The sequence below is a fragment of the Haplochromis burtoni genome, unplaced genomic scaffold, assembly GCF_018398535.1.
Source record: "Haplochromis burtoni strain Fernald_Lab_line unplaced genomic scaffold, NCSU_Asbu1 Contig_657, whole genome shotgun sequence".
NCBI classification, from domain to species: domain Eukaryota; kingdom Metazoa; phylum Chordata; class Actinopteri; order Cichliformes; family Cichlidae; genus Haplochromis; species Haplochromis burtoni.
The window spans coordinates 125,302-149,543 of NW_024583018.1; the positions used below are offsets into that span (position 1 = coordinate 125,302).

The following is a 24,242-nucleotide window of genomic DNA, read 5'->3' on the forward strand; positions in this document are numbered from 1 at the left end:
AATTGAACTGACCTGAAAGTACTTGAGGGAACCGAAGGCAGAGGTTATATAAATGTGTATAAAACTAATGAAATTATAAAACACAAGATGACCATAACTATGAACAGAGCACAATAGTCAGTGAAGGTGGTAAGCATGTTATCCTTATAATAAAACAATACTGGGTGAAAATTAAATATCAATCCCAGGATACCCATTCTATTTAAAAATTGAACATAAATTCTTTATCTTATGTATGCATAACATTTCAATATCAATTTTTAGTACAATTTATTATAATAGATTTTATCATACATTAACAACTACAGCAGCTTTTGGCATCCACACAACAGAATTTTTAAAAAAAATCATGAAAAATTTAATTTTCAAGCTAAGGAAAGAGAAAGTTTGAAATGTAATTGTCTTTTAAAGATTTGGAGCAGGGAGCATACAGGTGAGGTGTGGATGGGCACATTTTACATTGAAACAAAAATGGCTTTTAAAGTATGTTTTCATACTTTTCACCAGTGAGGTCAAAATACTTTACAGTCTGTACAGTTCAGCACACTACAAAGTTTACAAAGCATGGAGGAAAATTTACATTTTTTAAATTTTATTTTATTGTTTTAAATAGAAAAAAAATTGTCCGATGGGCTTCTGCGAAGGACCAAAAAAAACATACAAATGTGTCACTTAAATCATTGTCCCTTTAGTTTTGTTTGTTTTAAATCTGTCTACCACGTCCATAATCATTCTTTCATGTTCACATTCTCTATCCCATTCTTTTCATATTCCAAGTAATTCCTATTACAGTAGGAAAATCATTCCTAACTGGTCTACACAGTGGGGTTAGAACTGACAATCCAGTTAATATTGTTATTCTGTTGGTCACAGTTCAGTGAGGTGAAATGGTGATTTTTTTTTTTTTAAATTACTGTTAATGTATATAGTTGTAGCAGTACCTAGTACTGCTGAAGAAGTTTACCTTGCCCAGTCATAACAGAATCCTTTGCATCTTCTATCTGCACAACTGCTATGCTCCCACTGGTTGGTACTCTTGTGCTGTATAGCTAATCACACCTCAGTCTGTTGCTGTGAGTCCGTGATGATGGTCACCCCTCGATGAAGCTCATCCATACTGTCAAAGTCACTGCCATGTTCAGAGTCATCCAGCCCACAGGGGGTTGACATGTCTGAGGCTGATGATGCACCAACGGACAGTCGGATACTTCGGGACACAGAGTCATCAGTGTCCCCATTTCCTGGTGTTCGCCCACTCACTGAAGAGCTAAAAACTTCATTTGGCACCTCCCCAGTGGGTATTTGATGGGGAGGTAGGTACTGGCTAGGGTGGAAATATGGTCTGGCATGCTGATGCCTTGTGCTCAGTGTGCTCTCCTTGGAAAGTGGTGTATTGGTAGAAAATGGTGCATAGGGCTCAGTATAATCCTCACCTGTGGGTAGTGGAGGTGGCAGTTGGTCTTGATTAAGGAACTCTTCTTCGTGGGGAGGGAGATAGTCACTGTCGATGTCATAGCCCCCTAGATAGTAATCTGACTCCAGTTCTCGAGTACTTTCGCTAAGGCAAGGGGTCGAGCCTGCTACTTCGTTTCCATGACTTGCCTCGTAGCCTGGCACCTCTTCAATGTCTGAGAGCCTCGGGCTTGGCATCCAGTCTGATGTATCCCAGTGATATGCTAGACGGTAGAAGGGGAAATGGTTAGCAATAATCTGAACTGTAAAAATGATAAAAATTCATTTAAGAGCAAACACTCCAATGTGGAATTGGAGCATGGAAACATGCCTTCAGTAAGCCCCAGATGGGCGTGGTAACATCAACACTACATGGAAGTGTTGAAATTCAGGAATAGGACAAGACATAGTCTATACAAAAAACCTGTTAGGTGTGGCATGCACTTTGCAGATTGGTGTTACAAATGTGACAGCATGCTCAACTTCTTGAAGAATTGGCAGCATACAAGCCATGCAGTCCTTCCCCCAAAGAAATAAATAAAATGACAAAACAAACAATAATAACAAAAACAAAACAGTAGAAATCCATTCAGTTCAGTTAGAGCATTATAAAATATCTTGTAAATGATCTGCAAGGAAGTCATTTAAAAATCTCCTTCTCTCTCTCTATCCATCTATAATGAGACTAAGTATATTCCATGGAAATCGTTTTAGTTTGGGGGATTTTCAGTACACATTTGGACAAACGCAAACATACACACATTCTGATGGATGGAATTGGGGTTCGGTATCTTGCCCAAGGAAACGTTTACATGGAGGAGCTGAAGATTGAGCTGAATCAAACTATTAGTTAGTAGACAAGTAGCTCTAATTATGATTTATGGGGCAGATTTGTAGAATAAATTACTAAAAAAAGATTATTTGCCACTACAGTATGTCATTAACCTGGTGCTCTCTCTTCCCAAAAGTATTAAGCCCTATTCCAGCTCTTAAGCTGCACGTTTCTAATAAGCATTTACTTGCCCCACCAATCTACCACATGCTTATTATTATGTTGTTTCTATTCTTTCTCTGTGCTTGTTCTTTGCTTTCCTGTCAGTCAGTGGCAAGGTCAGAAAGGTCAGAACTGGTCAAATAGCTGTCTTGTCCACTGGAGATCACTGGGTTTTTCTATAATGTAGGCTTTGTGTGAACTGGCTCTTAAAATAAAAACAAATTTAAATTATGTTACGGTGTTTCAAAAAGGACTAAATATTTGCTTGTCCAACCACTGTCACAATTTCCATGGCATACACTTCCATTTACTATGTATGTCCAGTGGATTGTTTGATCTTAAGGTCAGCTTTCATACCTGAAATCACAGCAAGACATATACTTACCTAGACTGGTTAATTGTTTTAATGGAATGGAATTTCTTTGGATTAAGAGAAACTTCCTGTCTCACTTCAATACATCGTCTTGAATACGCTTTCCCATGGTATCTGTAGTCCTCTGGCATAGCATAAATATTCATTCTTATCACTTAAGTTTGGCTTACTGAACGAATAATTGACTAATGACTCTGAAAACTGAATTCAGATTTCATTTAAAATGAGTTTAAAAATGCCAGTGAAACACAAAAAAAGATTTCCATGCATAAAAACAGAATACAAACAAAACTTAATGGGAAAACTTAATAACACAAGAACTGGCACAGTAGGGTGGAAAGTAGAGTGGTCACCACCGTGGCCTATTTAGCGCAGCACAAGACAAGCTGTGGAATAACTTATCTATACAAAGCTTTGACCAGAGAAGGAGATGAGGAATTTACCACTGACAAACTATAGGGCTATAGGGGTACAAAGATACAGCAGGTAGACAAAATAATTTCAGTAAGAACCATTTGTTTCTGATTTCATTTTTAATTTTAATGCAGACCATTTATGAGGTCTGTCCCTGACTATACACCTGATAGATACACCATAAAAATAACTATTGGGAAAGCTTCTTTTATGTCAATGTTCCTCCACAAATGTGCTGATGGTATATAAAGTTGTCACTGGAAACTGTTTCGAAAAGGGCAGTCAAGCATAACACTGGAGAGAAGTGTTATTCTTGTTATTCCCAAATGGAGAAGTGCTGAGGCAGGCAAAGTGAACGATAAAAAATGTTTTATTGGCTGATCCAAAAATTAAAAGAATTCCAGAATTCAAAAAGGTGAAACAACAAAAGGAATATGCAAACTGACAATCAGATAAAAACAAAAGGAAACCGTTTTTTCTCACTACTGTTGTTTTTGTGCATTCTCATCTCTTCTGTCTTCCATACTCCTCCTGTGACCTGGAAATCAATCTCAGTCCACCTTTTAGAAATAATAAAATGTATCTGGAAGACAGAGGAGAGAGAAGACTGCAAAGGTGTATCCTGTATGAGTATGTAGCTCACTTAATTGTGTAAAAAAATATTTGTTGTAAATGAAAAAATACACCTCAAATATGCACTATGAAAAATGTCTGAATCTTTTTGTGTTGACTGTTGCATGTATTTTATTTATAGCCTACAGCATATTTAAAAAAACAGAGGCTAACCCAAATGCTTTTGAGACAGACACATTTACATACATATAAAAACTAGGTTTCCAAAAAACCCAGTTTTAATATAGACAAAAGGCTGAAAGGTGGGTTTTGCTGTGTTCATCAGTTGTTGTGGAAAATAGAAATTCCAGGGATTTAGTGGTCATTAAAATGTGTTCAGAATTTTTAAATTCATGGTGATTCATCAGACACACTGCTCTCCCCCACATTTGCTGCCTTTATAAGTTAAAAGTATTCAAACTCAGTTGGTACTTTACCAACAGAGAAACGTTACTAGGTATTGATCAAGAAAAAAAGTTGGAGTATCGCAGAGTACTGCCAAAAGACAGTCTTAAGTAAATATTACTAATTCAGAGGAGAATGTGTTCAATGACCACTCACACAAAAAATTCATTCTGCATAAATTCAAAAACAAAAACTTAAATCTATTTTGTAAATCTTGGTCATGCCATGATTCAAACAAGATGACTATTCATGTACATCCTTTCTGACTCATTGGCTAACAACCTTGCAGTGATAGCGTCTTAGCCAGTGAGCAACCAGTTTTACAGTCAGACTCATCCCTTCTTACCAAGACGGTGTGGAGGCAGATTTCTTTTCTCATGTATTAATCACATATTTAATCATATCACATTAGTTTAGTAATATCACTTTCTCACTTTACTATAGTAAGAGCACTCCTGTCACCAGTTTGCATGCATGTGGAATGTTAACACAGTGAGGCCATTGTAATGGGAGACGTTAAACAGATAGCGGGACTCCTTCTCCTTATCAGGGATGTAAATCCTTAGGCGATGGCCAAGCAGAAAACAAGGTCATAATTCTCTCTGTGAGGGAGAAGGTATAGCCCCCCTGAGAGGGGCCAACATATAAGAGTTTGCGTTCTTTGTCTGTGTCTGTATATAAGATGTAAGGGCGGTGGCCACAATTCAAAGATGATCCTAGTGTTTCACTGGGATGCTCTCTCCACATTGCAATGTGTTTATTAAACCTGCTTCAAATGAAGCTCACTGGGTGTGTTGCAGGTTATTGTTAAAATTTCCACAACAAGGGCAATGGTGGAAACACTTTTACAGGATTCAAACTGAACTTCAGAAACCAACGGGCGACGTCACTATAGTACGTCCAACTTTTGGAGGGTAAAACACAGAACAGCCCGTCACAGCCATTACAGGGTTAATTAGTTAGCAAGCTAAGAAATTAATCTTGCTTCATCTTTATATCACTCTGACCATATTAGTTCTAGTTATTGTCACACAAAGAAATAAAGCAATAAAGCTAATTTTATGTTCATTCCCTGTCTTCAAAGTCCTGCATTTGGGCCCTGCTCTGCCTGCCACAAAGCATTTTTATGACAAATCCAATCATCAAAATCTATGTTGTTATGCAGTAAATAGATAAATAAAAATAAGAGCATTAATAGCGTGTGAAACTTCATTTTCCAAAATGCAAGAAATAGAATCAATCCAAAATCTAATTGATGCATGCTAAATCATCCAGCTAAGACAATCCCCCCAAAATTGATTCTGTTCATCTTGACATAGCATTTTCAGTGAGAGAAAAATTGGTCCACCCCAAGGATCTGGTCCCGCAGCACAAACAGAGTAATATTGCCATGGGCCCTGTGTCTACCTGGTTAGCCCAGTGAGACTGTGGAGGCAAAGACGACACAAGAGCTCTCGATTCTCACTCCTGGTTTATCCTTCATCACAACACAACTGAACACTGGCTGTGAGTGGAGCCCATGGACGCAATGGAGGTGCATGAGTATCGTGCCTGACGAAAACAAACGAGAGGAGTCCAACGACCTTGGAACAAAAACATCAGGTAGGCAATGATGCACTGGGCCAGGAACAGTCCAGAGCAATCCATTTTGCAAGAGAATTTGTAAGTTTGTCCGATGTTGACTTACTAATTTTAGTCCTGAAGCCAGTCATTTCATCAAGTTTGTTGGTACTCGAACTGGGACTCCTAGTGCTAACAGTTCTGACAGTTTCTGCGCTCGCTGTAAGTGCTTCAGTGGTATGCAAACTCCTTTTTGCACAGTTTGCACAAAAACATGCTTTATCAAGGCTTCCCTCGGGTAGTCTTTTGAAAAGAAATGTGCCTCTGACCAGTCCTACCAACGCACTTTCTTCTGATTCTTCCATTTTTGTAGCTCTGATGTGTGCATCAGTGTAATCGGTATACCAGGAAATTGACAAAAGCCCCCCTTTGCTTGGAATGCAAAGTGCGATTAAATGCATTATTTTTTTAACATTTTATTTTTTTCAAATTAATTAATCGCAATTAACGTGTTAAATTCCCACCCATATATAAAAAAAACCTGCACTGAAGTATTTAATTTGTTTTAAATATCACTCCAGTTAAATTTCTGACCATTACTGCCTACTCCAGCTGCTTTTATCCTGAACTCCCCCCCACACCAATTAATTTATTGATATACCACTGAACTTCTTTTAGTAGAACAAGAACACAATAAATAAATATAAATATCTCAGTTTTGAATCACAAATACAGATATAAACTGAAGCCACAAATTAGTTAAAAACCCAATCTATGAAACAAGTGTGCAAATATCACAATACTGCAATAATACAAATCATGTGCGAACATTTAGGCAGCCAGATGTATCTGAGGGCAGGAACAATCAAAGTACAGAAAGAAGGTGCTGTATTTCACACTTTTGGAAACATTTATCTTCACTTCACAGGTAGCTGCTAGCCCATACTGAACTTCGCACATCTATGGCGACCTACCGCATCCCAGAATGCATGGCAAGGTGTACTTGCAATGTACACCTGTTAGTTGGGTTCCAAATAGCAGGTGCTGTTACTTTAGCACACACCACACAGCTTTCTCGTGTGGTCCCAGCATCCTACTCAAATAGGGGAAGCATGACGATGGAGATCAGCTGTGTTGGTCAGCCTCCCCTGACACCACATTCTAAACCCACTCCTCCACCAGCCCCCTGTAGTTGAGCCACAAACTACAAACTGCCACATCATTCTTACTTAGACTGTCTGTGTCTCTTGCTTGATTCATTGTGTACTAGAATACTGCTGTTTTGTCTCTGGCACAGGAAGTGCTAGATTTGTGCCTGTTTTTCTTTTAAGCAATTTTAAAACTCTTCCATATATCTGATTATCCACTCTTTTTGTTAGTTTCAAAATATCCAGCGTTAATTTTATTATCAACATCACTCTCCATCTTGCCAACAATCTTAGGACCCACTGTCTACCTTTAGCTGGCCGCTCCTCCCTGTGGCAATGTCAAAACTGACCACTCCCACAAGATTTGTGTTAATGCAAGACTTATATCGTTCATATATTTGCTGATATGCTGGTAAATTGCATGTATTCTAATATGACCCATACCATGCCAGTTTTGATACAATGCTATTTAAGCTGATTTTATTGAGAACATTTTATTTTGTCTACTTGCTGCAGGTAGATAAATGAAAAGATGAAGAGACAGGGTGTGGTAAAAGAAAGGTGGGGGTCGGTGGGCTGGAAGTCACCTCTATTGAAGGTTTGACCTTGGTCCATATCTGACACTGTCAGATGCAGAAAACAACAAGACACAAAAGTTAATGGCCAGCACTGTGCCATTTAAGGGCAGCTATATGCAGGAATTTAATTCTATCCTGATTAACTTGCTATAAAATAGTGCAGTAGGGACTAGTATCCCATTAGTGCAGTCATCTACTGCTGAGCAGTTGGAATGAAACCCTGACAACCTTCAGCTTAATAAGTCACAATAAACTCAATAAACTGATCTAATTACAGTAGGTAGGAGTGTCTGTTAATGAAAGATAAAGTATGCTCCACATAGCAAGAGGGGATTCAACTTATAGCTTAAGACACCTCTTTTAGTGAAATACGTCACTTACAAGATTGAAATTAGCAAAGAATGCGAGAGTGAGAGGAGAGACACAAAGTTGATAAGACATGGTACCTTCACTTTCGATTGTGTCGACTGCATCATTTACCAGTCGAATGACGGTCACTATGGAGGCTTGCAGAGAGAGAAAAGGAGCAGATATATAACATATATCTGAAATATAGGCATTCAGATTTGAAAATGCTCATCCTGTTGTCGGTCAAGTGTGTCCTCATGACCGAGTAATTAATTATGGCTGCCCACTACTTTCTCTGATCTCTGCAGAGGACTACCTCACCTGATTACCTGCTGTTTTAATGTTGGGAAGAAAAAGACACACTGCCAGACAAAGAAAATTTATAAAAGCAAAGAAAGTCATGTGGGAACAAGACATTATAAAACTAACATTCTTCTGCTTCTTGCCAGTTTTGCCAGATAAAGAGCAGGTGTGTTAACACCTGTCTTTGGCAAGCACAGGAAAGAAAATGGCAAAATAATTTGTACAACTGGGGAAAAAAATTCCAGTTAATTAACTGATGATTTTAAACAATGTAACTAGCATTTCTGAAGAATTACCATTCTGTGAAGTAAAATTAAAAATTTACTCAGAGGAATCTGTCTGTAAAAAAACAAACAAAAAAAAACAACAACACAAAAGCAAAATACACAACTCCTTCACAAAAGCCACAACTACCAATAAAAGTTTGGAAAGCCACCAAAACGCCTTAGCTTGTCTGTGAATGATCTGTCTCACCACTTTTTATATCTTGGAATATCTATCCCACGAATTCCTACACTCAGCAGCGGGTCACCATACGATGTTGCCTCCCATTTAAAATTCTGTATACTTGGAAACATTCTCATTTGAAAGAAACAATGAACAGCCATATAAAAAAAGACATATTACATTTTCATTTTATGGGACAATGCAGATGACGGTTTAAGTTTCAGTGACAAAATATTATCCTTTTTTTTTTTTCCATTCTCCTCTCATCTCCTCACTTGTACTCTGACATATACCCATCATTGCCCTCTCTATCCACTGCTACCCACGCTGACAGTGTCTTTCGGTATTTTTATCTGATTATTATTGGTTTTATTTGTTTCGTATAAGAATATTCACAAATATTTCAAAAGCATTTTGTCCCACAGGTGAAACCCAAATGTGACGGGCTGGTTTTGCATGGATAATGGTGAGCAAAACGAATAAAAAGAAGAAAGCAACTCCTGTTGCAACCAAAAGTTAAACAAAAGCAAACTAGAGTATTCAAAGAATCATGAAGCACTTTTCTAATGGGTGTGTCTTACCATTGTCATCACAAGAATCAGACTGAAAGGAGCTCAGTGACTGGACCTCTGAGTTACTGCCTTTGTTGCTTCCTGAGAAACATGTTACTTCTTCTGCCATGTCGCCCACCTTACCTGTAGGAAAAAGTCAGGGGGTAAGGGAAGATTGTAAAGCAAGCACAACTCTGTGTATGTTATGCAAAAACATTTATCAAGACATCATATTTAGGTAGTGCCTTCAGTGGCTCCAGTTGTAACTGATAGTGTACCTGTCCTACAGCCTGCATTAAAAAAAACAAACATCTGGGATTGTTGACTGAGCAGCAAAATACAATTTAATGTTAGTACAAAGCTTCTATAATTCATGAATAAACCTGCATAGTAAACACTGCAATGCCTCAGTAAACCAAGAGTGACTTATTCTAACTAGGAGACAAATTGTATAAAATTCACTCACACTCATCATTATCCCATGGGCTCTTGCATATGGAGTCACAGTCTGAGCGACATGGTGAGACTGGTGGAAGGTTGGGGGCCACGCTGCACACCACCACCCCTCTCCTAGTGGTTCCTGAAAGGATCCTTGGTGACTCAGGGTGAAAGGTACTCATCTCTGTATGTTCCACACTGCGTCCATCTGCCATCTTCTCTAGCGTGGAACGTGGGTCTCCTTGGAAACAGGGCGTGTATGCCATGGGTCTCACAGGGACCTGTGGAGGTCCCATCATCCCACCCCCTCCCAACATGGCAGACTCCATACCTGGCTCTGAGTACAGGTTGAGAGGGTCTCCTGAGGTGCAGTGTAAGGTCTTAAACTGAACACCATTGGCCTTGTTAAGGAGTGCTGCAGTGGCTGGGTCCTGCACCAGAGATAGATTGTTCCGCGAGTAGTTTTTCTGGAAGACCTTCTTGCGGAATGCAATGAAGAGGATGATGAGGGTGATGATGACAAAAAGTACGACAGCAATGCCAATAAGCTCCTCCCTACCAACCACAGCATGACCAGCCTGCATGTCGGGGACAACAACAGGCCTCAGGCCACAGCGCTGACCCACAAAGCCTGCCGTGCAGTTACAGTAGAAGGAGCCGTGAGTGTTGATGCAGGTGCCACCATTCTCACACTCCCCCTCTGGATTCCTGCGGTCACATTCGTTCACATCTTCCTCACAACTGCAGGATAAAAGGATGGAAATAGAATGGAAGAGACCAGTGTGAAAAGCCTGTCAATAAAGAAAAAACTGCACAAGTATGTATCCATATGTAGCCTCACATTAATACCTTTCTCTGATGTTTGTAACCATCAACATATTATAGTGTCATTTATCTTCTAATAAAATCAGAGAGAAGAATGTGTTAAAAAGAGAAAGAAAAAAAAAGAAGAGTCATTTCACCTATAATTAAAATATATGAAAAGGGAAACATTTATGCAGGAAAAAAAATTGCTTTGAAAACTACAGACTCATCAGTTCTCAAAGATATAGTATTTGAACAACTTTCCAAACTTTGAAATTTTCCAAAAACAAAATTGTCCTAAATTGTAGACACCAGGTGACCACTTTCTAATCTGTGGTCACCCTAATCTCTACGCTGTGAGCAGAGTTACACTTAATAACCAAATGAAAGATAATGCACTAAATGTTTTATGCTTGTCTGATAACTGTTGGATTTGATCATTTGTAAACAACCTTTTTTTTTTTTCAGTATTTTGTTAATGTGACTGTTCAGTGAGCAGCAATAGACCTCTGCTACACTAGGATCTGAATGAAGAGACATTGCTAAAGGGTGTAAGAATGACATTTGTACAGAGTGACTCAACTGTTCAGAATGGTGCATGCCAGGTTTGTGTGTTTTCACTCAGACTTACGTCAGGCCCCTGAAGCCTCTCCTGCAGCTGCAAAGAAATGCATTGCCAATGGGCTTACACACACCGCCGTTATGACACGGGTTGGGAACACATGCTGTTATCTCCATCTCACAGTGCCCCCCAGTGTACTGGGGTTTACAACTGCATGAGAACCCTGGGAGACAGACAAAGTGTAAGACTTCATTAAGAACAGATCACTTCTTTTAATGTGCAGCACTCACTTCTATACAAACACACACACAATTTTGACCTAAAATAATATCATTTTTAGATTGAGCACTACAGGACTCATTAAAGGTGCTGGGGGCTGGCTTCGATGGAGGTGGGGAGCCACATTATTGCCCAGACTGCCCTGCAGTCATGTATATTGGTCCTCTGCCTCACTCTCCCCTCCTGGCTTTCATTTTATTGCAAACCCTCTAATCCCTCTATATACTTAGATTATTTAAAATAATACATAATTTATTTATATATACACACATATTATACAAGTAAATAGGACAAGTGTGTGTGTGTGTGTGTGTGTGAATGTGTGTGTGTGTGTGTGTGTGTGTGTGTGTGTGTGTGTGTGTTTGTGGTGTGTGTGTGTGGGGGGGGGGGGGGGGTAGATCCAGTACTATAGAAGACGTGACTTGTACACATCTTCACAAATATGCAGAAAAAACAGACCCAGGGGATAGCCCCACTCCCAAAAAGGAAAATATACCACCAAGTGGAATATTTCTTACCTAAAGCTGAATAAATATATCTAATATTTATTAACCCTGATTTCATAGGGGAGTGAACTACTTGGGTTGAAAACTATTTGGTAAAAGCATCCTGGGCCTAGCTACGCAACATTGATGTAGTACGTACTTAAATGGTGGGAGTGAGCAGAGTTAATGCAGAAAACTCATGCAAACATGGGAAGAAAACACACTCTAAACGGGACCAGGGACCCTTGTTGCAGAGCAAAAACAACATGCTTCAAGAGATCAACCATCATCCCTGTGGCCAAGAACAACAAGCCCTCATGCCGGAATGACTACCGGACAGTTGCACTGACTTCCTGCACACCACCCTTAGCCACATGAACAAGAAACAGGGTAACTATGTGAGACTGCTGTTTGTTGATTACACTTCAGCGTTTAACACAATAGTGCCCGGCAGACTGTTCACAAAGCTGAGGGATCTAGGACTCAACAGCCGTCTGTGTGCATGGGTGTTTGACTTCCTCACTGGCAGAACTCAGGTGGTGAGGGTGGGCAGGTGCGTCTCCGACGGCATCACCATCAACACAAGAGCGCCACAAGTGTGTGTACTCTCGCCACTGCTCTACTCCCTCTACACTTCAGACTTTATGGCCACTCAAGGCTCCAATACCATTGTGACGTTTGCTGATGACACAGTGGTGTTGGGCGCCAACTCCAACAACAGAGACTACAAGCCCATTATCATCAATGGAGTTCCAGTGGAGAGGGTGCAGTCCTTCAAGTACCTTGGTGTCCACATCTCCTCAGATCTGACATGGTCTGCCCACATTCAGGTCTTGTCCAAAAAGGCTTGGCAGCGCCTGTACCACCTACAACAACTGAGGAAGTTCAGGGTTTCTCCAGGGATCCTCAGGACTTTCTAGGCACTGTGGAGAGAATCCTCACACAGAACATCACGTCCTGGTATGGAACAGCTGTGTCAAGGACATAAAAGCTCCTCAGAGAGTGATGTGTACAACATAACGTTGCTGCAGGACTGCTCTCCCCTCCCTACAGGACATATACACCAGGAGATGCTTGTCCAGAGCAGCTCACATATTGAAGGACCTGTTCAACCCCAGCAATAAAATGTTCCAACTTCTGCAATCAGGCAGTAGGTTCTGCACCATCCGGGCAAGAACAGAGAGGTTCAAGAGGAGCTTCTACCCTCAGGTGGTAGACTAACCTAAAAGTCTGTGGTTTTTGTCCTGGGGTAATACACTAAATCCTATTTCATCTAATCCATACATGGCAGAGTGGTGTGTGTGTGTGTTAGAAAGAATAAAACAGCTTTATAAGTATGTTTGTGAATCTGCGAATGTGTCTTGCACTAAATGGACCAATAAATTGATCAGAAAGCTCCCAGTGTAGTAGATAAAATAAAGTCCTGTATGAATGTGTGTGAATGGGTGTAATGTAGTTTGTAGTGTGTAAATGATTTATACCAGTCTAATTTTCATCTGGGTTTCGAAACACATACACACATTTTGGGAATTTAGGTGAGTATACACATGCACAAATGCCATGTAATACTGCTAATAACTTCAGACAGGCCTTGCAAATGCACACAAAATAGTGGAAAATATAATATGTATACACAATACATTTCAGAGAATCATAACCTTTCGAATGAACTTTAAAAAAAATAGACTTATCTACTTTATACATCAAAACATTATCAGATTAGCTTTAAGAAAAATGGTTAATGCACACAGCTTTGGTGAAATGGATTGGGATTTATATTTTTAGTCATACTACTTCGAGAAGCACTTTTACACTACAGCGCACACACACACGCACACACACACGCACACACACACACACACACACACACACACACACACACACACACACAATCATTCAGTGCTTCATTATATGTGCAATCACACACTCAGCGGTTGATGCATCCAGGGGTAAGAGTAGTAAGGAAACTAATACCTTAATCTTTCAATGTATACTCATTGAAAGATTGAGATGTCATGAAAGACCTCTGCAGCCTTGTGTTTTCTGAGGTGACTGTGCTGTTTCATTTATTTTCTATGACTCACCACCAGCAGGTAGACTTGTACAAGTAGCTCCGTTGTGACATGGCTGCTGCAGACATGCATCAGGGTAGAGAATGCAACCCAGTTTCAGCTCTGTCAGTCCCACCACCTCTGCATACTGCGAACGTTTGTTCTGCAATGGGAGCTCATTGTTGTTCAGCATTACAGAGTCCAGGCAACCTTGGAATCCATAAAGCACCCGGGGGTCCTTCTGGAATTCCATGAGGCTACGAGAGTTTGGGGGCTGCACCTAAGAACAACAAGGGTTAGGAATTTTGAGTTAAAATGCTTGACATAGTCTGCAGGTACTCCTGTCAGCCTACATAGTAAAGCTTGTAAAAATAAAATGTATTTATTTTTAAAATTATCCTGTTTTCAAGAATTACCCAAATTACACGAGATGAAACGCCTGAACTATTTAAAAACTAAAAATCAGGTATATACTAATTTGTTTTTATATGTTTATTGATTATAGATAATTGAAAAACCTTCTGGGAAAAACCTGGTGTGGTTAGGAGAGACCATCCCACTTTGGACCTGATGCTCATTTCTAGAAATCTGGCCAATGTTCTTAAACCACACAAATGTGACTATCCAGAGTTTCAGCTTCAACTTCCTGTTATCCCCCCAAAACCACATCCACATCCACAAACTTTGTTTCCAAACCAACAAAAACAAACCAAAAATCAGCAAAAACCGATTTAAACATAACATAAAAACCACAAAGGATGAATAATATAATATGCACAGCTTCACCAAAGAGTAAAACAGTGCAATGTGGATTATTAAACATTACATCTCTCTTCTAAGTCCCTGTTAGTACATGAATTAATAACTGATCATCAATTCATTTACTTTGCCTTACAGAAATCTGGTTAAGGTTATGTTAGAATCAAGACCCCCAAGCAAACTAACTGTTAGAGTCCACAGGCTGAGAATGGGGATTGAAAGGTATCCAGTTTATTAATCAACCAAAGACCCAGACAGAGTTTTAATTCATTGAAAAGCCTCACGCTTAGCCTTGTCTACCACTGCTGGAAAACTCAAAAGCCAGTTTTATGTGTTGTTATCTATTGTCCAATTGGCACTCACTCAGATTTTCTATCTCAAATTTCAGTCTTTTTAACTTAGTGATCAGTTCAGATAAAATAATTGTGAGTGATTGAACATTCATGTAGTTACTAAAAAATAGTCTCAGATTTTCACAGATGATATCAAGCTATCACTTGACCAAGCTGTCTTAGCTAATTATAGGCCAATCTCCAACCTTCGAACAGTTGTAAAATAGCTAACTGATCACCACTAGAGCCATGGTTTACTTCAACATTTTCACTCAGTTTTCAAAGCTCATCAAAGTAGAGTAACAGCTTTACGACAGGTTACTGCAGTGGACTCATATCTGTGTCTATCCTGCTAGACTTACAGCCTTCTTCCTGTTTAAAGGGAGTTTTTCCTTCCCACTCTCACCAAAGTGCTTGCTCGTAGGGGGTTGTCTGATTGTTGGTTCTTCTGAGGCCATGTCTATGCCCTGTCAACAATGACAAGCTCAGAGGGTAGCAGCTTGTTCTTTAAGGATAAACCACTTATTTTTGTTGGTAAATAGAGGGAAGACCTGACTGTGAAGCAAGCTGCTAGAGGTCTGTGGTTTTTACTGTCTTCAGATCAGTTACTATCTGTGAAACACAGCTAGCATTAACAGGTAAACGAGGTTCAGTGATTTAACATTGTAAGGGATGAGTTTCCGTTTGCCATCTGCCCTTGGTCAACATGTCTGGTGTAAAGGAGATGAAGTATGAAAAAGCTGTTAATAACTCCTGTAGGCAGTTATTAACCCTAGGTACTCATGAACTGACCAGTGCTCCAAAGAAGATAGTTGTAGGTAGTCTCTGTACAAATGATGGTCCACGGCGTCGTTCAACATAGCTGTCATCAAGTGCCAAGCTGCTGAAGTTGCGATTCAGTTCAAGTGCCATTGTGTGCCAGCTCCCATCATTGATACGACGACCCGAGATGCCCAGCATGTCAGGGCTGTCATCATTTCCACCAAGGCCACAAGCCAACTGGAACCACAGCTTCCCATCCTCCAACTGCATGGACACACACACACACACACACACACACACACACACACACACACACACACACACACACAGTCTTTGAAACATCAAAGCACATAAATGTAGTGTTACATAAAAAAAAAACATTCTGCAAAAGATTTAACTGTAAGAAAAAACATAGATGTTGGTGATGACAGCTTCAAGATGCCTCCTGTATCGTGAGAAACTAATCGCATGCATTGCTCAGGTGTGATTTTGGTCCATCCTTCCACACAAATGGTCTTCAAATCCTAAACGCTCTTACTATGAGCACAAGCTTTAGGTCTTTCCACAGATTTTCAGTTGGATTCAGGCCAGATAATTGGCCGGGCCATTCTAGCAGCTTTGTTTTCTTTCTCTGAAACCAATTTTGAGTTTCTTTGGCCGTGTGTTTGGGATCATTGTCTTACTGAAGCGTCTACCATTGTCATCCTGGTACATGGCAGTAAATGTTTTTAAATTAAGAATATCCCTATACATTTTTCCATTCATCCTTTCTTCAATTATTTGAAGAGTGCCAGTACTGTTTGCTAAAAAACAGCCCCATAACATGATATTAACACCTCCAAACTTTAATGTTGATATGGTGCTTTTGATTGATGTGCAGTGCCTTTTGACCTTGTGTGTATTATGGCCTAGTGTGTATTAAGGCATTCAAAGAGTGCCATTTTGGTTTCATTGGACCAGACTGTGAAATCCTCCCAGTATTTCACAGGCTTGCCTAAATTTTGTTCAGCAAACTTTAAATGCCCTTCATTTAAAGTTTAGGCCTATAAAGTGTATGGCCTTGTTTAGAAATTCTGCTGTAATCAATTCCATCAGTATGTTTTCCAACAATAACGTGGCAAAGGTCTTAAGAGAGCTCATTGGTTTTACTCAACATTAGATACCCTTTGTGTGAAACCTTGGTAATGAGGCACTACTTTTATAGGCCATCAATGAGGACTGAAGCTACTGATATTAATTTGCACTAAGTGGCAGGATTGTTTTCCAGTTATTGATAGATTTCAGCTACTGTCATGACCTTCCATGCATTTTAGCACCTCCCTTTTTTCATCTATTCAATACTCCTTCCCTGTGTAGTTTCTCATTATTACACAAACTAAATTTGTGAACATCTATGGTTTGACTTGGCATGTGTGGATTGGATGGGTTGTATACATAGTGACGAGAAGTAGTAATCTCATAATAATAAGGTAGTATTGATTAATGCAACATGTGAATATTCTTTTTTTGAAGGTAAAACTGAAGGTAACACATTATATTTAATGGAGTGGCTTATTATCATTAAACAAGGGTGACAGTTTCTGTATAATAACTTGGAATTAAAGTTGCAAAATGCAAACCTACTATTAAGAGCCTACTAGATTCTTTGTGAGAAGAGTGTCAAGCCCTTCACAGAGACGGGCCCAAATGCCAGACACAGACACACACTGAAGGTCATCACCATGGTAACTCATTGACTTCACTGCTGACAGAAGTGCAAGCCAATGAGAATGAAAGAGTTGATTCATTTGAAAGTTATCATTTCATTGGTTAATCATAATTTCCTCTCTTTCTCTGCCTTTGCTATTGGCTGAGATTTTTTATGTTACCTCACATCACATGCTTATCTCTCTTCCAGTTTAATGGTTATTCACTATATTGCTCAAAGTATTCACTCACCCATCCAAATCATAGATCCAGGTGTTTGAGTTACATTCATGGCCACAGGTGTATACAACCAAGCACCTAGGTATGCAGATTAATTGACAAATTTTTGTGAAATAATGGATCAATAGCGTGCAGAGTTTGCAAACTTTCTGCAGAGCCAATTTCTACAGTCCTCCAAACTTCTTGTGGCCTTCGGATTAGCTCAAGAACAGTGTGTCAAGATCTCCATGGGCTGCATCCAACATTACATCAGATACAGAATCGTTAACGATGCAACCACTAGACCAGGGGTGGGCAATCTCAGTCCACAAGGGCCGGTGTCCCTGCAGGTTTTAGATGTGTCCTCGAACCAACACAGCTGATTTAAATGGCTAAATTAGCTCCTCAACATGTCCTGAAGTTCTCCAGAGGCCTGGTAACGAACTAATCATGTGATTCAGGTGTGTTGACCCAAGGTGAGATCTAAAACCTGCAGGGACACCGGCCCTCGAGGACTGAGATTGCCCACCCCTGCACTAGACAGTGGAGAGGTGTTCTTTAGAGTAATGAATCACACTTCTCTGTCTGGCAATCAAATGAATGAGTTTGGATTGCCCGGAGAACCATAATTGTCTGACTGCACTGTGGCAAGTGTAAAGTTTGGGGAGGGATTGTGGTGTGGTGTGGATGTTTTTAAGGGGTTGGGCTCAGTCACTTCGTTTCAGTGAAAAGACCACCTAATGGTTCATACAAAGCATACAAAGACATTTTTAACAATTTCATTCTCCCAACTTTGTGGGAACAGTTTGTCAGTGTGCAGCTATCACATTACTACTACATGTGCCCAGCTACTATATTAGGTACACCTGCATACCTTGCAAATTTATTTGGCATATCTGTGGCTGGCTGTTTTCTACATGTGCCCAGCTACTATATTAGGTACACCTGCATACCTTGCAAATTTATTTGGCATATCTGTGGCTGGCTGTTTTCTGTGGCTGGCTAAATGCATGATCCCTCTGTGTGCCTATTAAAATGGTTGATCACAGTTTTTTTTTTTTTTTTCAGGTTTTGCAGCCTTTACCACTAAAATTTTAGTAGGAAGCCACATACCAACAATAGAAAAATTCTCTATTGTTAGCAAAATATAACTATACTATTGCTAACTGGTTTTGCCCCATACTCATGTTTTTCCCCCCACAATATTAGTTCCAATTTTGGTACAATTATTACCCAGTTACATGAATTTCAATGTAATATTACACAGCTATACCTGTGTGTCAATAATATGTATCAACGGTAGTTGGCTACTACATGGGTATTAATTTGGTAATTAAGTGGTATTAATGTGCTATTTCCATATTATTGCTTTCTTATTTCGACCTTAATTTACCACCTTATTTCTGAGTCATAATTTAAAGCCCTATCACTGAAATATCGACTTATAATATAAACTGCTCCATCATGTTTTGCTGCTTGGTTATTTCATTCATAGATGGATCAGAACTATACTAACATTCACATCAGTTGGGCTATACATTGACATTGTCGTGTTGACTGCAAACTCATGAGGATAAAATGAAGATAAAACAGTCTTTAACAGTCAGATATTGCATTGGTCTCTAATTAAAAGAATGCAACAGTCCTGGTTCAAACTTGTGTAGCAATCTGTAACCTCAGTTGTAACCTCATTTTGTTTATAATAGAGAGAAGTAGCAGTGGAGATAAAGTTGCTGAGAGTTCTGCAATCCTATGAGCTAGCTGTCTCTCTGGATCAATTGCTAAAGTGTGGTATTAGCACCTAGTAGTCGTACAGGTAGTGCAGGGGTCTTCTGTCCTTATAGTGCGGCTCCGCGTGGTTTGGGAAAATAAATTAGAAGTACTTAGCTGAAGTGTATTTTATTTCTGTTAGTTATTTTTTAACTTGTAGTTCTAAATTGGAAGATTGTTGTGACATTGTAATATAAAAATAAAATGATATTTTATTATTTTTTCATCGCTCAAAATAAGTGTCACACTCGCGGAAGCCGGTGTACCCGCCGAAACGCCGTGCATTTATCGAGACTTTCAACCCCAGGTAGGCCAGTTATGGATCTTCGGGTCCACATTGTCAGCAGCTATTCTCCACCGTGAGAATGTTAAAGACAAACACCGCTCACGCCTCACAGATGGCAGCTTACAGTCCTGCGTAAAGATGAAAGTACAGCCCCATTGTAAACATATCACGGCAGACCCGACGATGTTTCCATGAACATGCTTTTCAGCATCTCTTTATTGACCAATTTTCACACACTGTTGCTGTATGCATACAGCCGGCTGTAGCTTTTCAGCTCACAGCCCGACATATACCAACAACAGCATAGATAGCACAGACGTTAAGGTGGCGAGTCGTGATTGTGGGTGCTGCTCTGGTGCGTCCGCCTCCCCTGCAGCAGTGCTGCAGACCGCACCCGGCCACACACATTAACCAGGTAAAATACATATTTAGGCAGGATTTTGCAAATATTTATTTTTCATTTTTTAGCAGCATAGTGCTTTTTTTCCAATTATTTTTTTAAAGTCAGGTCAAGGCTCCAAAAGCCCAAAGGCGATATAAGGGTGGCGGCTCACAACAGTTTTTGTTTGCTACATGGATCATTTTAGTTCAGCTGGGTGTCTTTCCTTTTGTTAGATTTCTTTAAGAGTTCAAAATGTGTTAATTACATAAATAAAATGTAATTTTCTCTGTAGCACTTCATGGATTTCATAAGCAACACACCTTAGTTGTTTCACACAAAGCATTAAAGTAAAAAACAATATATACAGTATTATCTTAATTTTAGATGTCAAAAAGTATTTGCGGCTCCCAGTGTTTCTGTTTTGTGTGGAAACAGGGTCTTAACGGTTGCTGACCCCTGAGGTTGTGACACCATCAGTTGCTATGACCTGCCATTAGAGGTCAAGCCACAAGCTCCTGTAACTCTTTAAGGGTGATGTTTAGATGTTTGAGATGATGCCATAACTTGTGGTGGCATTTGTGATTGATGACTGTTTAGGGTACATTCCAAAGTGGTGCTGTCACAACTTTCTGCTGCATTTCGAAGCAATGCCATGATGCAGCCTTTTGTACCATGAACTGCTACAGATGTTTAGTGATGATACCATGAGTTGCCATGGCTGTTTGGGAGTGTTTGAGGCTGAAGTCATGATCTAGTGAGTTTTCAGTGTCACTCTGTCTCTGTTAAAACAGAGACAAAGTTTCAGTTTTCAGTAGACTTAAACTGTTCGCCTCTCTTCCGAATACTTCTGAAATATTTGCGGGATGTTTTATGCAAAGTTTTCATATTATATATCCTTAAAAACAGAAGTGAAATTAGCGCTAACAAAAAAACATGCAAAAAGGAAAAAAAGAGTGTACACCGGAGGAGCACACCGCCATCTTCATGTATCTTATCTTACACTCTTGCTCTGCTTTTAGATTGTTTTAAATTTTCATTTATTTAATCAAATAATTAATTAATCTAATGATTTATTCTCTTCAGTTTATTTTTATCTTCTTATTATGACACGTTATTTATTTGGCTTGTCAATCACCTGTGAAACACTTTGACCTGGACTTAACTGCATGACAGGTTCTAAACACAGATAAGATTATAGCAGCTAAGGTAAACATGACAAACATACATTAAAAAATAGCTTAAATAGGTGGAATGGCGTGCTGCTCAGTAAAATAAAATACAATATGAACAGACTTTTTTAAGTTTTAAGTAAAAACAAAACTGAATTTAATACAAAAAAGTAAAATTAGTTTAAATCAATTTGAACAAAAACAAAGTGATAATATGAACAAATAAAACATAAGCATAGGAAAACTCAATTTAAAAGAGTTTACTAAATGTAGTAAGACTAGACTATTTTAACGACTCAAGAGCTCAGTAGCATAAGATTTAGGCTTCTGTTAATGATATGATATGCTATGATATGACATGATGGGTTACTTTTCAACAAATGACTATCAATAAAATGTCCTTTGCAGTGGTGGAAACACTACAGTAATATGTGTGAATGTACCTTAAGCACAGTGCAGGGCTCAGTGTGTGTGTACATGATAATTCCTTGGCTCTGCAGTGTTCTGATCCTCAGGCTCAGTTTCAACTCTGTTTGCAGCTGGCCAGAGAGTCTGTACTTGATGTAGCTGTTACCTGAGAAACTCAAAGATGAATGTCCTGCACCAAAAATAACAACAACAAATGTTAGACATTACTCTAGAGTTACATTACAGTTAGTTTTTACTTGTTGTTCTTGCATTTTTTATTTTCATGCTGACTTTGGATTGTTTCTCTTTTGCTAACATATGTACCTGCACACTCTCCAAGTTTGCCTTGTGGACACTGGCATGCATAACGCCCTCTATTGGCCTCTATTGAAACACACTGCATGTCTGGTGGACAGGGTTGGTCCTCGCATTGTTCTGACAGGACAGAACAGCTGTCATCTGTCATACATACACACATGCACACAAAACACAGGGACAGAAAGTAAGAAACTATTGAGAAACTATCCCAATGAAACTCACAGTAAGAAACAATAGAAGAAACAAAGACAGCAAGGGGAGTTTAGCAAGTACCCAACTCACCCCACTTAACCTAAGCTGCAGTGCAACTGGATAAAATTACTTTAATTTACTTTACCAGTCACAAAGTGCTATACACAAAAAAGGTATCTTACATGTAGTCTAAGGCAAGACTGCAAAGAAAAACAATTCTGATTTACCATTGCATGTACAGCGTGAGGTCCGGTGAAAGCGAGGTGAGACAAAGCTGACCCGTGGGTTACTATATGTAGCGAGATTGTGTGAATCCAAGACAATGCTCTGTTCGCACTGAGCCCCACGACAGTCTAATCCAGAACAGTTCTTATCCAGGATAGCTGACACTCTAAGCACTTCCTCCAGGTTTCGCCGTGATGCACTTAGTTTTTGGGTGAGGTAGGCTGCCCTATAGTATCCACCACCTGCTTTTTCCATGGTGATGAGCATATCCAGCTGTTGCGTCCCTCCAACTGGCTGCAAACTTAGCAAATGCAGTGAGTCCTGCTGTTGAGTAGCAGCACACTGCTGGAGCACATTTAACATGCTTTTCAAGTACAACGTCACAAAGTCTTGTGGTGCCACTCTCTCAAAACGCACTGTCACTGCTTCACGCAACATGTCTGGTGTTGCCTGCTCCACATGCACACTTACGGGTACAGGAACAGCAAAGCGGCCATCACTGACACTAGCATTAAGAAAGTACCTGCCTGCATCCAAACCACCCAGGGCTATGATCTTTCCATCATGAGGACTAATCTTAAAGAGACTACGTTGAGCTGAAGGAGCGTGACCAAAAGTCAAAACATCATAAGGGTCAGCATCGGTGGCATGTAGCTGACCAATCACACCACCAGGAAATTCATCCTCCATAGTAACAATATGAATGTCCAGTGGTACTGCTACTGGTCGATGGAGGCTCTCCTCAATCACCCTGATTGTGAGTATGGAGGAGGATGACAAAGGAGGCTTCCCCGAATCTGTCACCTGCAGGAAAAGTCAGATCAGAAGTCAGAAGTAGAAAAACAACCAATGAAAAATATTAAAAGTATAAACTAGATTAAAAGATATTTGAAATATGCAACCTTTCTTTTACTTTAGCTTTTTTAAATGAGGATATTTCAAATATATATTTTCTGACATTTCTACCTTTTTAACAATAGCAGTAGACATATAGACAAAAGACAGAAAAGGCTATCAAAATAATTCAACACTACAATGTACCTCAGCCAACAGGCTCTAACATTTTAAATACCATTTCGACAAACATGAATATATACCATTTTAATTGCTGCTTTAATTTTTTTTTTTTAGCAAGGTACAACATTTTTTTAAACTGAAGAATGTAGAACTTGCTGAGCAGCAGGCATTGTGGCCAAATTGTGACACAGCAATGGTAGATACATGCTTCGCTAAAGTTTGCTGAACTTAAAACCAGTGTTGGGCAAGTTACTTTGAAAAAGTAATTAATTATAGTTACTAGTTACTTCTTCAAAAAAGTAACTGAGTTACAATATTCTAAAAGTAATTAATTACTTGAAAATAACTATTGCGTTACTTTAAATAAAATGTTTAACCCTCTGGGGTCCAGGGTATAATTGCCCATTTTTAACTGCTTTTGATTTTCCCTCCACATTTCACCTTTAAAAGCTTTGTCTTGTTTGGTATCATCCTTTTCAGCACGACCTAACGTGTCTGAATTTACAGTTATGTTTTCATTTTGACATAAGAGAGATAGATCCTGAAGATTGGTTAACATGGTTATTGAACGGATCGTGGAGGTCCCTGTTGATTAAAGGACTTGTTGGAATTGCCTCCTTACTCTTATTAATGTGTGTTTTCACAACCTGTGTAATACCCTGCTTTAAGAAAATGGTGTCAAATATGATAGCTCATTCCGTTAATGCTTATGTAGCAGTGCATAATCCCGCAGCCTATGACAGCGATCAGAACCCGGACAGTGAAGAAGATGACGACTATGTGTAGTTTCCGTCTGTACTTAGTCAATGACGTGGCAATTGAAAATGTTTCACAAGTGATTGTCTACTGAACTCAATAAAGTTACAGATGAAATATTTGAACAACAGGAGGGAATGTTAGAAGAATTTAAGTT

General features: G+C 39.4%; 1 protein-coding gene across 3 annotated transcripts; it reads right to left on the reverse strand.

The window, feature by feature from the left end:
• Nucleotides 1–253: 253 nt before the first annotated feature.
• LOC102304665 (protocadherin Fat 3) lies at nt 254–23,116 on the reverse strand (the record flags this gene model as incomplete). Of its 3 annotated transcripts, XM_014330310.2 has the most annotated exon segments (11): nt 254–1,676; nt 7,546–7,581; nt 7,983–8,042; nt 9,216–9,329; nt 9,652–10,364; nt 11,059–11,212; nt 13,838–14,084; nt 15,688–15,921; nt 21,613–21,767; nt 21,902–22,036; nt 22,315–23,116. In XM_014330310.2, coding segments are annotated over 11 exon segments (3,273 nt in total), but the record flags the coding sequence as incomplete, so codon positions are not given.
• Between the last annotated feature and the right edge of the window lie 1,126 nt (nt 23,117–24,242).